The following is a 17,562-nucleotide window of genomic DNA, read 5'->3' as shown; positions in this document are numbered from 1 at the left end:
CCTGTAATATGTTTGAAGCCTAGTCGTTTACCAAAGGAGGCTAAGTCAACATTCTCTAATTTGGTTTCTTGTCACATAACTAAATTAGGACTATAGATGGATAGACAACATTTGACTATCCGTTGTTTGTTAGGGGCATTTAAACCACTAACATTCCATGATACTACTTTCATGATGTTGTCGGAAGGAACTTCCCCTTCCCTGCATGAAACATGTCAGTGAGTTTAACCTGACCTACCGCTATACCATCATTAGCTCTTAGCTTTGATAAGGATTTCCTGCCTCTCTTTTTGCAAAGATTAGCACAATCCGGAGTGGATTTTTCCCCAACCCATAGTGCAATTCCTAAGGCTTCATTTTCTTTGTTATCTAATTCTATAATGAGGGCTTCCATATCAGAGACCTCAGGGGGATGAGTAAAATTCATAACCCCCGGAAGACAAACCTAAGAGGCAAAAAAGGAAGGGCGCTCTTTAGCCCAGGATTTAATTGACCAATGCCCTCCATCTAGCCTTAGGTCTAAGAAAATTAAAATGGATGAGGAAGGACTGGAAGATAGATTTGAAGGCCTAGGGGATACATGGACAAAAATAAGGGGTCATGAATTGTTTATTTTTGGGTATATACGAAGGAGTGCACCCGAGCCTGTGAATAAATTGTGGAGGTTAAATTTAGGGAGGTTGGCAGTGGCTAATGTCTTTGTGAATGTTGAACTCAAGAAGTCCCTAGCCAACAATTATGAACCCAAGACCAGGACCATATGTGATTATATGGGGAGACCAATACTATCAATTACCAAGGAAATTATTGACACTATGTTTGATTTAGACAGGGGGTTCGAAGAAAAAATTGATATTAAGAAATTAACACAAGAGTACTTCAACTTAGAGGAAGTCTATAAGAGGTGGAGACTCCCTATCCATAGACCCAAGGTTGTAGGATCTTTGGTGCCATTTGATAAAGTTAACAAAGCTCCATATGATGTTAATTTGTTTCATCCCTACTTTAAGTATACCTACTATTGCGCTGCTTAGGTTTTGGGATTAGAGGCTCATCTGTTGTTGGATATCGCAACTATGGTCATTTGTGAGGACTTGCAATCTAAAGATCCTTGATTGTTCGATTTTTCTACCTATCTTGTTGATGCCATCAATCATGGACTAGAGAAGTTGAAAAGAGATGTGATTAATGTGCATTTCAAGTATTATTATGTTCTTATGCATATGCTATTATATGTCAGGCAAGACAAAGGGTTATGGTCAGACGAGTTGTGCATTAGGGCATATGACAAAGTTGGAGTAAGGAAACCTGTGCAGTTCTAGATATCTTCATGGGACCAACAATACAACAATTGCCAGTACTGGCATTTCAAAGAATATTTCGTTAAGACATTACACATATTATTGGGGTACCCGTGTGATCATGCATTATCCCCTAAAATTCAGAGATTCTTAAGGCCAAAGGATTATGGTGAAGATACTGCAATTGAGCACAACTGGGGAGATTTTTATTGCTATTTAGATTGCACTCAAATAAGGGTGTATGGATTTGAAGGAAAGTAGTATGTATTGCCTATCACTGTTCCTAACAGAGTGGCTTGCTTAGAAATTGTCATGCAGTTGTCAATAGTAAGAACCCAACATTTAACTGATCATGAAAAACAATCCATCCTGCCTGGATTACTTGTCTTTTCAGACTTTGTTGTCAAAAGTTCAAAGAGTTACAGTTTGTTGTAGAATAAACTGGATTACTACAAGATGGTAGAGGGATACCCTAGGCCAAACTTTGATCTAGAAGGATACATAGGGGCTGCAAGGTCATCCCAGAAACTCAAGGCTGCAGAGCATGTGTCACTCATGCCTGATGATTTCATCAAAAATATAAAAAGGGAAGAAGCTAATGAAAGACAAGCCAAGTATGAGCAAGTGTTCCAGGCTTACAAATGGAAGCTCTTCCGAGGGAGAATAAATGAGGACATGCTTCAACACATCAAAGATCCCTTAGATCAAGCAAATAAACTTATGGAGCATGAGCTAGAATTGCTTGAGGGAGTACCCACCTACGTTGATGGCAAGCATATCAAAACTGTCAGGGATACATAGCCCTTGGCCCAACCATCTCCTCAATCTGTTTCTAGTGTTTTTCCAATTGACTCTCCCAGAGAAGAATATCCTCTGGGATTTGAGGATGATGTACAGGTGGATATGACCATAGGGCAATACAATATCCAAGATGTTGGGGATATAAGGATGTTTGAACGTGAGGGTTTCATTGCTGATGATGATTTTATCTCTTCCAAAGAATTCGACACATTTCTATACCAGAATAAAGGAACACAAGTTAGGGCTGCTATGAAAGATAAGACAGAGGATGAACAAGACCAAAGGTTGCAAGAGGAAGTGGATCTTTCTAAAAGGGAGATGACACCCGAGAAAGGAAGGCAAGTACTTAAGGATGCTGGTGTGCTGATCTATTCAGGGTGGGATATGAGATTTGCATTGTTGTTTGATGGTTTCCTCAAGAAGCAAGACCCTAACAAGCGGATCATACCAGAAGAGATAGACAAAATCTTTATGGGCTCTGGATATTATCCAGATCAAAAGGCTCTCATAATATGGGCCTTATATCTGAAGGAAAAGAGACCTATTCTAGTTGATACGGATCAGGTTTTTGGCCATCTAATGGTCCAACAGGTTGGGAAAACTGATCCTAGAATCACAACCAAGTTAAATGTGGATGTGGCAAAATTGAACCAAGAACAAACAAAGTTTTTAGTCAAAGAGAACAACATCTCCAAGGGCTTGTATGAGAAAGCTACTGAAGAAGTCCAGAGGTTACAAGGACAATTGTCACAAAAGGCTCCTATTATGGGAGAACATGAACCAAATGTGGGTTATCAACCTGACTTCAGGGTCTTAGATGCTATATCTGATGCTACCTACGAGAGGATAAAGACCGAAAAGTTAGTCAAAAAATTAACTAATTCCCAACAAAGGATGAACAAATTGGCGAATGATATTATTGAGCACAAGCTCAAGGCTATGTTGCCGTATGCTAACCGATATTGGAAATAATACATAGGAATTGTAAAAGCCCTTAAGGAGCATGAAAGATTAAGGAAGAGATTGCAAGATGTACTAAAGGACAACAAGGCCATGACTGCAGAAGAGAGAGCTCAAGGGGACCAATATCTGGTAGAACATGACAGGTACACAAACATATTGAATAAAAATCTCTAGATGTTGGACAAAGACTGTATTGTAACGACACCGACTATCTACAAGGATGGTGAATTGACCCCATTAGAGCAATGACAAGAGGAATTTGCATTGATTAAGGAGAAGGCAGTGGCCAAATTCAACCAAAATGAGGATATAGCCCCACATATCAACCAGGCGGTGTTCAATCTCTTCTCACTAGAGACAAATATGAAGCAAATAAGTGCAACCGTTAGATGCCATAAGAGTGATAGTTACATTAATCATGTTGGCATGATTAATCTTTTCATCTTTCACTTTGTTAAGCAATTATAATTTAGTTGTTAATGATGAAGGGACATAACTCTTCATAGAATAGGTGTTGCTCATTTATTTATATGAGCAAGTTTTGTAAAAGAAAGACATTATTAGAAGGGAAGATATCGGATAGATATTACAGCCCCTGGCATACTATTGTACAGTTTTAAAACTTTAATAGAATCAGTTGTGTTTCTTTGCATATGTGATGTGAATTATTTCATTTCTTATAGGCAGTTGTTTGTGATATTATCTAAAGGAGATAAGGTTATTTTTATTCTTGCAAAGAAGTTTATGTTTCTATATTATAAACTTAGATTAATAATATCTACTTGTGAATTGTAATTGTTCCTTGTAGTTCTTCCTTGAATGGTCCTTTAAAGTTAAGGTTAAATTCATTTAAGCAGTTTTATGATATAAACATTTAGTAGATCTCATAAGAAACAGTAATTGACAGACTTTCCAAAGGGGGTAGGTTTAAAAACTGTCTCACAAATCATACATTTAGTCCTAGGGAAATATAAGACTCTGTAGCCTAGATAACAAGAAAGACACTGGTCACTCACAAATCACAATTTTTACCATACCAATCACTTTTACTTTAAAGCAATAGGAATAGTTGAGTAGGATATATAAAATCAATTAGCAATAGTCTATATATATAAATTTCAAGCACAAAGATCAAATAGCTTCCATAACAACAATCTTGAACTCATCTAGAAGACATATATTCCAAGAACCTTTTCCATTTTGAGATAGGGGTCAATTAGATCAAAATAGTCAATCTGCTATAAAAAGCATTAGTTATCAAAAGCCACTAATGAATAGGTATACCTGCCTAGGTCTTGCAGAGCCTAAAGTGAGAGTTAGTAACTAAATTGGTTCACTCTATAAGTTGGCCAAGTCAATTGGAGGGTTTGATTATAGGAGTTGGCATTTCCTTAGAACTTATCCAATCTATTGATTTGAGATCCAACATTGTCATTGATTTCCAATACATTTGCCCTTTCTGAATTAGGGCTCATATTCTTGTTTGGCTTAACCGTCAAGGGTTTGGGAGGAGGCTCGATTTTCTTGCCTTCCTCCACGAAAACCCTAGGTCTGGTATGAATACCACCCGACCTCCAGTTATCCTTATTTCCTTTACCTATATCATTATTTGTATTTGGCTTGACCCGGGGAGCTGGTTTTATAAAACCTTCCTCAAGATTCCGCAAATGGATGAACCCGTTGGAGATAGACAACTTGAAAGAGCCTCCCTGGTGATGGGTATTCTGTTTACCCTGATCACCATTTCCAGAAAAAAGGAAGATCTTTCACTATTGCCCTCCGATACCTCCTATATTTCACCATCTACCATTCAAACTTAGCCTGAGGCAGGGGAGCCCAGTTCCCCAGGTTGCAGGCCGAGATCTCATACTTAGTTCGCTCAAAAAACCATTTCTGTCGTTCGAGGTCCGAGAGTTTTCGCAACGGAAATTGCAGAGCCATCTTCACTCATATATTCATAAGTTGTTATTAATTTTATTATTATTATTATTATAATATAGATTTTATAATTAAATTAAGATTATATTGATTATATTTTCACTATAATGTTTATATTATATTATAATTATTAATCTTATTTTATTAAAGAGAAAATTATAATTAAATATTACAAAATATGATTTTAATATTCTCATACTGCTAAGAATAAAAATTGAGAAGTATCCATTCCATCAAATTTATGCTTCATCTCTTATGATATTAGAGCCAAGCGCCAAGCCTTTAGAATCGGCAATAAGCGCCAACCTTTTTTTTTTTATGAATAGTCTACTGGAAAACCCTACATTTATTCGACCGCGCCTTTCCTCTATATAATCTTTCAGAACCGACTTGGACTAGTGATTACTCTGCGCTGTATTGCCATCGCTGTTTGCGAATGTGTTTCACCAGAGGGAATTTAAATATGGTCCATCGAGTCTTGAAGCGCATCGTTTCAGCGAATGAAACCATGAGCGAAAACATGAAAGCCTTCGCCTTTGCCCTAACCAAAGCCAAATACGCAGCAAAGGTAAACATCAAGCACGTCGTCCTGCTGGTTGATCAGTTCTCTACCATCTCTGTGTGTTTCTGACGAAGTAATAAACGAAACAAAACCTGATTTTCGATGCCTCTCTGCTCGATTCTTCCACATGGCTTGCCAATAGACGATGAGTCTTTTGGGAACGTTTGCCCTGAATCGTTCGGCAGTGTATGCCCTTTTCCACTATAAATTATTCTCCTCCTTTTGGTTGCGTTCCTTTCCTCCTCCTAGAAGTGTTCTCCTCCTTTGATTTATAAGCAGGAGCAGTAGAGAAGGGGAAAAAAAAGGATTTCCTGTTTCCTGATACCACTGTCGGGCCAGGACTGATGCATGATAGAATCGTGTAATATTATTGTTGAAAGAACAATTATTTACATTCAAGTTTTATAGGCAGTAAAGGAACAGTTTAAATGACAAAAGTAACTTCATAAAAACTTTCAGAACACAGAAAATGTGTTAACCAGAAGATTAACATGTTAACACAAGCAAGTGGAGAGTATGGCACGAAGAGAACTAGTAAGTGAATACTCGTAATTTTGATGTAAACCCATTTTATCAAGCCCCTCAATCGCCAGGTAAAAGGTTCCCATTGAGGAATATGATGGAGTCTTTATTTTCAGTGTTAATGCATGATAGTCTTGGTAAGATAAATGATTGAATGAGAGATAAATGAAGTCTCTCATTCAAACATTTATTATCGTGAGGGGGCATGATCAAGTGATGTCTTGATCGGTCATGTTCAAAAGATATGGCCGGTCAAGGCATCTCTTGACCGTATCCAACCCACTACATATACCAAATGAAATGTGTGAGAATGGACATTGAAATAAAAATGCTCCTCCTCTCCTGCAACATAAAAGAAGACAATCAGATTTATACAACAATTCAGTGATAGATAATACATAGAAGAAGATATTTTAATTCTGATCCACAAAATTAACATGGTATCAGAGCCAAGTTTCCTTCTATAAAGCCTAACCGCCTGAAGGAAGATCCGATTAAGATCAAATTGACATCTCCTTGAAATTCTCAAATATGGCCACATTGCAAGAACTTGTCCTCTCGAACTTAAACTACAAGCGTCCCTTGCTGAAGTCAGAAATTCAAACGTATGTTCAGAAAAATATGTTCTCTAGAAGAAACTCAAGATACCTTGTGATTGAGAGGGAGCTTACTAATCAAGATTGAGCACTTCTGAGGTAAAAATTGTAAATATTGATTATTATTATTAATACTAATAATTATTTTATGGGCCCTGTGTAAATCATAAGGAAGTGATGACTTCCAAATGATTTCCACTTGTATTTTTGAGGTTATTGGAAGGTGACGATCTTACAATAACTCAAGATTGTGGATAGAATCGCCGACTGAGGCAATCCACGTAAAAGCTTGTGGATAGAATCGCTGACAGAGGCAATCCACATAAGAGCTCATGGATAGAATCGCCAATAGAGGCAATCCACACAAGAGCTCATGGATAGAATCGCCGACTGAGGCAATCCACGTGAGAGCTCATGGATAGAATCGCCGACTGAGGCAATCCACACAAGAGCTTATGGATAGAATCGTTGACAGAGGCAATCAACTCAAGAGTTTGTGAATAGAATTGCCGACAGAGGCAATTCACATCTTGAAACTATGGTCCCAAGATAAGCATCATACAATTTATGAATATTGCTCCCAATACCTTTTACATTTATCTTACCTAGCTAAGAGGGAGTGTTAATGCATGATAGCCTCAGTAAGATAAATGATTGAATGAGAGATAAATGAAGTCTCTCATTCAAACATTTATTATCGTGAGGGGGCACGATCAAGTGATGTCTTGATCGGCCATGTCAGCCGGTCAAGGCATCGCTTGACCGTACCCAGCCCACTACATATACCAAATGAAATGTGTGAGAATGGACATTGAAATAAAAATGCTCCTCCTCTCCTGCAACATAAAAGAAGACAATCAGATTTATACAACAATTCAGTGATAGATAATACATAGAAGAAGATAAATTTTAATTCTGATCCACAAAATTAACACTAAGAACAAGTTCTTAGTCTCTTGATTCAGAAAGAACTCCCAAAATTAAGTTAGCTTACACAGTGTTTAATGACTATCCTAAAGGATTCAAGCTTTCAAAGAAGCACATGGACAACAGTAAAGTGAAACATAAAGTAAAATAGTCCAAGAAAACCCTGTCAGCATATTGCCTTCAGATCTTGCCTTAAACATACCGCAACCATATCATGAATCTCTGAGTAACATGTAGGTTTCTCAACATGTGTTAATACCTTCTTTTAAACCTAATAGTTTTCAGAGAGATACAACCTATACGCGCCCTCTGACCCACAGACCCGAACGTCTGACTACACTGTATCCCATCAGCCTTGTAACTAAGGTAAGCAGATTAACTTGCTAGAAAATAGTACCGAATTTTACAATTGAAATGTCAGCAGACCAGGGGCTGGTAAACATGTTTAGAGATATGTCTACATTCTTGCATCTGCCTTAGCTCAAGGTCTTATCTCTTGCAGAGTATAGAGAACTAAGATTATGATTTATATGATTTTAATATTTAACATCAGAACTGACCGTAAGCTCATTTCCATGTTCAATTCAAAGGAGTGATTAGGCAAACATAGAAACAAGGCATTTATAGGTAAATACCAGGATTTCGTTATGATAATAGGTTTACTTTTCTTAATCAATAAAAGTAAATAAAGAATGTAAAGAGAAATCAGATTGTCTTTACAATATGAGCTCGTAGTATTAGTACTCAAATTTCCCTTTAACGTAAGGGCAGATATCTATTTTTTAAACAGAACCTTTTCCATATGCATCAGACTTCAGTTAGTTTGTAAATAACTTTTTAAGGAAGCAATTAGAGGACCGAATAACGTAATCGACAACTTTGTGAAAGCTATTTTCATTAGAAAAAAAGTTGCCCAAATCGAAAAATAAGATTACAATACTTTATAAGAAATTCCCTTTATTTGAAACATAAAACTTGCCCCCAATTCTTCATTGCATTCAAAATAAAAATGTTCATGTTTTAATGTCTTCCATCCTCACTTTGTGTTGGCTAGTTCAGATCGCAGCAACTTTGCAGCTGCAACCATATTTGTTAAAGCCGGAACAACTTCACTATATTTCCTGGTTTTCAAACCACAGTCTGGATTGACCCACAGGATGTTTGCTTCCAGCACAGCAAGCATCTGGCAAAACAAGCAATTAAAGTAAGTTGTAAACCAAAAGTGAATACAAGGATAACTTAAATGTTTTTAAGTTGGACCATGGTAATAAAACCATGCCACACTACCTTGCGGATGCGGTCTGCGATCTCTTCTGTATCTGGGATACGAGGAGAGTGTATATCATAGACACCGGGTCCAATCCCAGCTCTATATTTCACACCCTCATGGAAAACTGATAGTAATTTCTCATCAGAACGGGAATTCTCAATCGTAATGACATCAGCATCCATATCAATGATGGAATGGATGATGTCATTAAAATTCGAGTAGCACATGTGAGTGTGGATCTGAAAAAAGAAATACCACATGAGGGCTAACAAAAATGGGAATGGTAAGAGAAGTGAACAGTTAAAAACTTAAAAGCATATAGCAGATGTAGGTCAGCTTTTAACATGCAACAGAGAAATTAAAGAGTACATCTTCGAAGTTTAAACAAACCTGAGTAGTATTCTTTATACTACTGTTGGTGATTCGGAAACCATGAACAGCCCATTCAAGATAGTGAGCCTGCTCTGCTTTTCGTAAAGGTAATCCTTCCCTGAGAGCTGGCTCATCAATTTGGATTACCTGGATTCGGAATTTTGGTAGGTTAGCATCAAATATAAAAAAACTTGCCCATAAAGCTGCAATTTAAACAACAGCCAAGTTGGCAAGATTTTACATAGAACTGGTGCAAACGTAGGTATACCTGAATCCCAGCTGCCTCCAAATCTTTAACTTCTTTCTTGATGGCTAAAGCGATTTGCATGCAGGTTTCTGACCTACAAGTCATATATTTGATGTTAATAAGAGCAACTAGTGAAATCGAGCTCTAAGGATTCATCAATGAAGGAAAAAGTATCAAGAATCATATCAGATTATTAAATTAAGTATTTAGCAAATATGCATCAACAAATTAACAATACACCATCCTTACCTGGGCTGATCATCTCTTACAAAGGACCAGTTCAGAATCGTAACAGGACCGGTAAGCATTCCCTTCATGGGCCGAGCAGTAAGACTTTGGGCATACTTCGACCAAAATACAGTCATCGGCTTTGGGCGGCTGACATCGCCATAAATAATTGGTGGCTTCACACATCGAGAACCATAAGACTGTACCCAACCATTAACTGTAAAGGTAATTCCCTGAAGCTGTTCTCCAAAATACTCTACCATATCATTTCTCTGCAGAGATGAATCAAATTAGCTTGCATTGGCAGATACTACAAGTTATTCATTGATTTAAAACCCTATGCACAGAACACCCACCTCGGGTTCACCATGAACAAGAACATCGATGTCAAGATCTTCCTGCATCTTAACCACTTTGGTAATCTCCTGTTGGATTGATTGAATATATTCTAGCTCTTCAATCCTGTTGAAATGTCAGAAATATGTACTATGATGTTATCAAAGACATGCTTTCTGGACAAGAACGGGGAAAAAAGTATTTAAGCCTGTAACAGCCACCATATTTCCTCGTTCCATTGTAATGCTTAAAGTGTTTCTGGATGTAAATGCAGCAAGATTTTTAAAATCAACATTAGAGATCATGTCCTGTGACCCATCATTAGGAAGAGGAAAAATTATTGTTGATGGATCACACTGAAACTTCGATTTTAAAAATCTTAACACAGTTATATAGCATATTTAGGCCTGATAAAAGTCACAAAAACTAATGCATCGAGAACAACATACTTTTTTGATTTATATTCGCGGCGAACTCTCCGAAGTTCCACTGTTTGAGGAAAAGAGCCACCGGTAGTAGTTGGAAGGACTGGTAGGTTCAACTTCTTTTGTTGTTCATCTAAACGCACTACTACAGGAGTTGCACGCCAGTGATCAGAGCCCTTAAGAGCTTCAACCTGTTATTTCATTCATCCTCAAAATTCAGACTGTACACCCAATATATAGTGATTTGTTGCTCATAACATTTTGCAGATTCTTTATTTTCTCAAAAGCTAGTATATACCATGATGGAATGCATATAGCAATTATTTATTTTACCATTTGTAGACATGTTTTACAGCAAAAATAGTTCGATGACCAATATAAGTAGTCAGATACAGAGGAACAATTTGAACCGAAATAGAAGCATGAATAGAGCATATGCAAAGAAGAGCATTTGATAACCTACAGATTTTTGCACTGCCTCATTGTTCACTCTTTCTGACATCTTTCTTGAAGATATAGCAGCTGCATTGGCAGCAAAGTATGCCTGCAGTATAGAATGATTGAATTTCTTAGACCTAAGTTTTTGATTGAGATGCCAGCAAAATCTGGTCAAATGGGCAAAAGAAAATTCCTGCCGCTAATATGTGAAAAAACCAATCCTTATTTTGAAGGCCTAGATTCCTGTCAAATCCAACCTACAATTTTTCTATCGTAGAAAATGAATTCTAATTTAGAGTTTCTACAAAGAGTTATCCTCAGAAACGGAAAAGACTATCTAGGGGATAAATTGCATAGGTTCATGGTGCAAAATCCTGATCCATTCCAACATGTTTGGAGTAGTTCTGCACTGAGGATGTAGTGCAAAGTTTCCCCTAGGTTCTTATATCTCTTCAGAAGTGCTTTCGAGATTCAACTTTAACAATCAGTAAAGGTCTAAATTAAAAGAGTTGGGAGAATATTTACCTGATCTGTTCGGCCTTCCAATGCTCTAGCCAAAGCAACTACCTCAACTACTTTTTGTGCAGCAAATGCAAGCCAGGATTTGATCTCATCATCAAGCGTTGTCTCATTCGCTAAATCTACTGCCGTATGAATAAGAGAGCAGGAGGTAGAGACTACTACTTTACCTGCAATGTAAGCAAATTTTGTAGTCTTATTAAGGGAAGCAGGATTATAAATCAAATCATATACTATATAATTTCCTTTATCCAACATCTCTTCGAGCTAAAATAGTGTGCACATATACCTTTACCAATTGCAGTTTAAAGATTTAAAATGAAATTCTAAACCATGTAAATTTCTTGATTCAACAACTCTTCGAGCTAAAATAATGTGCATGTATACCTTTACCAATTGCAGTTTCCAGATCCTTCAAAATAGAAGATGCTGCTGCCAAGTCTGTTGCCCAGATATTCCGCCCATCAACAATTCCAGCAAACAGATATTTATCACTAGGAAAGCCATGAGTTTTGATGTGGCTGAGTGTTTTTGTTCCACGGACTAAATCCAACCCGAGAGCAGATATAGCTTTTACTTTAGTAATGGTCCTGTGGCAAAAACTCTTTCATGGCATTAGCAACTTCAGACCTTCAAACCTTAACCATCTTATTCTTCTATGCACATATCTAAGACATTTTCAAGGGGACTCCATTGTCAAATATAAAAATATATAAAATAAATTTGAAATATAGAAAGGAGCAGAATATGAAGCAAGCTAAATTACTTGTAAGTCTCAATTGGAATATCGGCAAAGTATGTCTCAACAATCAATTTAATTCCATTTAGTCCTCCAAAGAAAGAATAAGCCTTATGGAAAGCCTCTAAGTGGTGAACCTCAAGGTCCATTACAAGTGAGGGCTCGTCGAATTGCACCCACATTGCCCCAGCTGCGTTTAACTCACCAAGAACTTCTCTGAAGTAATCACAGCAGAAAGCAGAGCATTAATGACCAGTAATAGAAGTAAGCACAAAATAAAAAATCTATGATGTCTCTCAATTATGATTTGCAAGTAGTTATGAATTACTTTCTAATACAAAACTCACTTGTAGACCGGAAGTATTGCATCTATCAGAGACATGAGCTCAAAGGTTTTAGGAACACTCTTTGCAGGTTTAGATAACAGCAAGTATGTCAATGGTCCTATAATGACAGGCACGGTCTCAATACCAATCTGCATAACAAACATAGTACATCAATCACAGATTCTAAAATCAACTGACATATCAAAATGGAGTCACATTTAACATTCTTCATTACGGTAGAATATTAACAATGTGGTCTCTTCAATTCAAAACCAATTACTTGTGGTTCAAAGCATTTCACAAGCAAGCGTGATGGAGCGTTCAACACGCTTAATTACAGAACTTTAAAAAAAATTAGATTATTTTCTGCCTCATTTCCAGATCTACATACAGGAGACTGGAAGTGATGAACTACAGTAACTAAAAAAAAAGCAATAGACAATCACAGAAAGGTATAGGGGAGGAAATTTCTTATTAAACATTACCATCAGCCCCTCCGATGGGCTCAATCTCCCCCAAACAGAGATCCCTGAGCCAACCATGACACATATCAAAAGAAGGGCTGTAAGGGCTAGATGAAGGCCACCACACTGGAAGCTAAAAGAAATTATGGTGCCATCTATTTAGTTTATATGGGTCTGTGGATTTGTGCTAGTTACCTGTTTAGCTTCCTTGTACTCATCAACTGCTTTACGTGAAGAGTACTTGAATTTAGTTTCTGGTCCCAGCTCTGGAACAATGTAGTGGCTGAAATGATCAACATCACATACTTCCTTAGAATCCCTGGAATCAACAAAATCTCTATAACAGAATTAAGAAAAAATAGGGAAACAATGTAATAGCTGAAATGACCAACATCACATACTTCTTTAGAATCCCTGGAGTCAACAAAATCTCTAGAACAGAACTAAGCAAAAACAGGGGAGTAATAAGTACTTACTAGTTGGTGTCAAACCACTTGGTCATCTCCATGGCAGGCAGCTTGGCATTACCACGGGCCATAGAGAAGTAGGTGTCAAATCCAATCTCTCCACCGTTCCACCCATACCTGGAAGGAACAGCCCCAAGCATTGCAGAGGTGTCAAGCACCTGATCATAGTAGGAGAAGGTGTTGCTTGGTATATAAGTCACGCCAGCATCACTCATCTGCTTCCATATTGAAATTCTCAAATCCTTGGCCACCTTTTGTAGCTCTACTTCGCTGCTCTTGCCATCCCAGAAGCACTCCAATGCAAATTTCAGCTCCCTCTTGGGACCCATGCGAGGATAGCCAACCACATGGGAAGCCATGGATGATGTTTTCCAAATAAATTGCAGAGGACTACTGCGCAATGCTCAACCTGTATTATATATGTGAATGACAAGAAAAACATAATGCGAAAAAGAACATTGATCCATAACATCTTCCGTAAAATTTCATTTTCTTTCTCCGTCAATTTGGTTTGCTGCTCAGTGATTTTAGGAATTTGTTCTGTTAAAATAATAGTGATTTTGTTCATCCACTTAAAACCAGTCTAGCTTAACTTCCAAGCTGTCGAAAAAATTGTATGTTTCTGGCTGTCGACGTTTTGGAACGGGTCAGAAATTCAAGAAGGCAGGTGAAGGCAACAGTTCGTAGTGTTTTGGTGGATATACGAGTATTTTCGGGGAAGGAGAAAAATAAAGGAAATGAGAGGAGGAGGGACTGCGATGGCACTGAGGAAAAAAGGTGGTGTGTTTCTATGGGCTGAAGGGATAACACAAAAGGACTTAGATGTAGCCCAGACTTCCATTGGTGAGTTTGGTGGTGACGATCAAGTAAGCATTGAAGAGACCCTACTCAGAATATCAGCAATTAGGAGTGTGAAAGGCATGATAGTTGATTTTTTATATAAATTTGGCCAAGCAGTGAATGGCTATGTGACATGGTCCGTGACCTTCTACCTTAGAGAGAGAGCATCTTATTTATAGGAAGGCCTGGTGTGGGGAAGACTACTATCATCCGTGAAATAGCTTGAGATCTAGTAGACAAATTGTGAGAAGAGTTTTAATAGTTTAAAGTTGCAACTATATGTTTAGTTTTGGCTGTGCATGTAAATACGGAGCTATAATATAATGTGAAAATCAGGATCAGCACCAGCACAAGGAGTTGCAAAAACTAAAGTTAGTTGAAGTTTTATAGTGGATGTTGGAGATATATAAGATGCAATAGTAAAAAGGGAAAGAAAATGAAATCTATAGAAAACTTATTATTGAAGAGTTGTGAGGTGGAAAAGAATGGTGAGGATAAATACTCACTTTGTAAGCAAGACCTATATTTAGAAAGGAAAGTCATAGAAATAAGGATTAGTTATAGGGATATAACTAATAAAACAAGAAAAGATTAAATCTCTCAAAGAGTTGGCAAAATTATTAGTGGATAGAAGACTTTTAAATGGGACATTTCAAGAGTTTGACAGAGTATAGATGAATGGGATGAAGCTAAAGATGATAAATGGGATGAAGCTAATGAGTATAGATGAATGGGATGAAGCTAAAATGATAAATGGGATGAAGCTATTGAATTATGTTACATTGAAGAAGGGAAAGGTATTTAAGATTACAATGCAAGAGGAGGAGAGATGGAAAACTGTGATGAAGAAGAATGTAGTCACACAAGATGGCCCAAGATGTTGTAGCATTAGAGGAAGTCTACATTAAAGAAAAATTTGCAGCAACGATGGAGATTTTGAGAGCCCCGTTTGTGATGGAGTCCTATTCGTTTTAGAGAATACAACCAACTAAAAACAGCTAAAGGAATGCTTAGAGGATCCTGCTATTGATGAAAAGAGAGTAGAAGATTGTCACTTTCTTGGAGAATGAACGAGAGGGACTAAGGGAAGAGGCAGAAGCATGCACATTAGTTGTGTAGCAGAGGACAATGAAAAAAAAGTTGTCCTGTGAATGACATCATGTAGAGCTAAGAAACAAAAACCTCAAAAAAGATGAATTGGAAAGCATGCTTAAATAACATAATGCAGAGAATGAGGAAACTTGTATGGAAGTTTTTGTTTTTAATGGTTTATGTGCAAATGCGGTTTTTAGTGGAGTAGGGCCATTAAGCCTTCAAAGAGTTGGGAAAGAAGAAATGGAACCAATTGGCAGAAGAAGAGGATCTTTGATCCAACAAGATGGTGGAAGGGAAAGAAGAAGAAATGTGATGATTTGTGGAAGCATCTAATTTGGTGGAAAGAAATGCTGTGACTTATTTCTTCAAGTCAAAAGAGTGATTCCATTGTTTAACCCAAATTCTTTCTAGATGCTTGATGCGACTGCATACTGGAATAAAAGAAATCCTGCATGATGCGACTGCATACTGGAATAAAAGCAATCCTGCATCACAAGAAAACCCTGTAAAAATTGAATTCCTAAATTTCTTAATGTATTAACTTCTTTGAAGTTTGTTTTTAAATGAATCAACTTTGCACGAGAAGGTTCAAAATTTTAAAAGAGGAGTAGAATGATGGGTAAGCATCTTCCATAAAAGATCATCACTCTTTCGATTAATCTGGTTCACTGCTGAGTGGTTTGTGGAGTTTGTTTCGTTCAAAAATAGTGATTTGGTTCAACACGTTCAAATCAGTCCTGCTTAATAGCGCAGCTATCAAAAAAATGTCTGCTTCTGGTTGTTGACCTGTTGGAAAAGGTCAGAAATTCAGGAAGGCAATTAAAGACAATAATTTGTAGTGTTTTGTGGATATTGTAGTTTTTTGGGGGAAGGATTAAAAAAGAAAGAGAAAGAAGAGGGCCTGTGACCGCAGTGAGATTGGAAAAGAGAGGATTGAGCTTCCAGAAAAAAAAAGAAGCCACTAAGAACTGAGCCAGACTGAACAGAATCAGAACTGTTACTCTTGCTGTTTGTTTTCTTCTCTGTTAACAGATGTAATCATCTGATATCTAGAGTAAAAGTAGGGATCTAGTGATCGGGTCTGTTGTGTGAGTGTTTGTCATTAGTTTTGTGAGTGATTGTCATTGGTTTTGTCAGCTGTGCGCCCAATTTTTCTGGGTTGCTGTTTTGAGTGAATAAAAGAACTTGTCATAACTCCATTGGATATAAATAGAATAAATCTTCTGCATATATTTCCTGTTTTAACTTTTTCCTTACCTGAAGAAATGAGTTGATTCGAGAGGATTTCTCTGTAGATTAATTTAAACAAGACTGCATCATCTTGCCAGGCTGCATCAAACATTAACAGTTCAACACATAAGCACTTCCAAAATCTAATGCATGCAACTGAAAACAGTTGACACAAAATCAGCTAATCATAAGCACTTCCATTGTGATGAAGTGGAACATACTGACCACCCAAAAACTGGCAGCCGCTTCAAATGTTTTTGATGAGTTACAGTTAAGTGGGTACTGTCTTATACCTAGTGTGAAGGAGTGGATAAGCAAGGCGGCGATGTATGAAGAGTGATCGGATACTGGTTGAGGCCATCAACACCCGCACATCCGGGCCGTCCATACATCCGATCCAACGACTCAGAAGATTTTCAAATGAAATTTTCATATTAATTAGTAGCCTGGTTTTGGGTTTGGGAAGCTTCACGTTAATAGAATACTGATTTCTCCAGTTGACTGCACCAGCCCAGACTCCAGTGATAACCTTTTGGTAACACTCCCACTTGTGAGTTAAGGTGGGTCAGGTTGGTAAGATCCTTTGCTAATTACGAAGAATTTGGAGTATTTAATTTACTGGAATTGGCTATCTAGCCGGGATGGGTTTTTTCAATTTTTTAAATAAGTGGAAAAATATAATATAGTAGGCTGGTCATTATTAAATAAAATGGTGACATCAAGGCCATTCTATGGGCTGATTAGCCAATTCCTAAGGCTGGATAGTCAATTCCTAATTTACTTGGGTCAAAGTTAAAAAGTTCAGACATTAATTTGAGGTGTTATTTTATTAAAACTATAGTATTTTAGGTTTGGTGGAGTGGTTGAGTGTTTTATTTAATATGTTTTTAAATATTGTGATGGTGAAATTTTATATATTTTATTTTGATTTGAATGTTTTTTAATGTAATAGTGAG

The 17,562-nt window shown here is 37.3% G+C and overlaps 1 protein-coding gene across 5 annotated transcripts; it reads right to left on the bottom strand.

Annotated features, from left to right (window-relative positions):
• Positions 1 to 8,477: 8,477 nt before the first annotated feature.
• On the bottom strand, positions 8,478 to 16,692 carry LOC131052608 (5-methyltetrahydropteroyltriglutamate--homocysteine methyltransferase 1). 5 transcript variants are annotated; one of them, XM_057987203.2, is made up of 15 exons: positions 16,634 to 16,692; positions 13,451 to 13,850; positions 13,170 to 13,257; positions 12,532 to 12,659; positions 12,212 to 12,400; positions 11,833 to 12,035; positions 11,452 to 11,615; positions 10,952 to 11,032; positions 10,513 to 10,679; positions 10,084 to 10,189; positions 9,749 to 9,999; positions 9,521 to 9,593; positions 9,271 to 9,399; positions 8,898 to 9,119; positions 8,478 to 8,793 (listed from the first exon to the last, which is right to left on the bottom strand). In XM_057987203.2, the coding sequence occupies exons 2-15, from the start codon at positions 13,798 to 13,800 to the stop codon at positions 8,647 to 8,649; spliced, it is 2,298 nt and encodes a 765-aa protein (XP_057843186.2). In that variant the 5' UTR covers positions 13,801 to 13,850; positions 16,634 to 16,692; the 3' UTR covers positions 8,478 to 8,646. The 5 variants fall into 5 exon arrangements, with proteins under 5 accessions (XP_057843186.2, XP_057843185.2, XP_057843187.2 ...); XM_057987202.2 differs by having other exon boundaries at positions 13,451 to 13,834; XM_057987204.2 differs by having other exon boundaries at positions 13,451 to 13,831; positions 16,634 to 16,679.
• Between the last annotated feature and the right edge of the window lie 870 nt (positions 16,693 to 17,562).

Source organism: Cryptomeria japonica, chromosome 10 (assembly GCF_030272615.1).
Source record: "Cryptomeria japonica chromosome 10, Sugi_1.0, whole genome shotgun sequence".
NCBI lineage: Eukaryota > Viridiplantae > Streptophyta > Pinopsida > Cupressales > Cupressaceae > Cryptomeria > Cryptomeria japonica.
The sequence above is the reverse complement of the archived record's forward strand: the minus strand, read 5'-3'. Positions and strand labels throughout refer to the sequence as shown.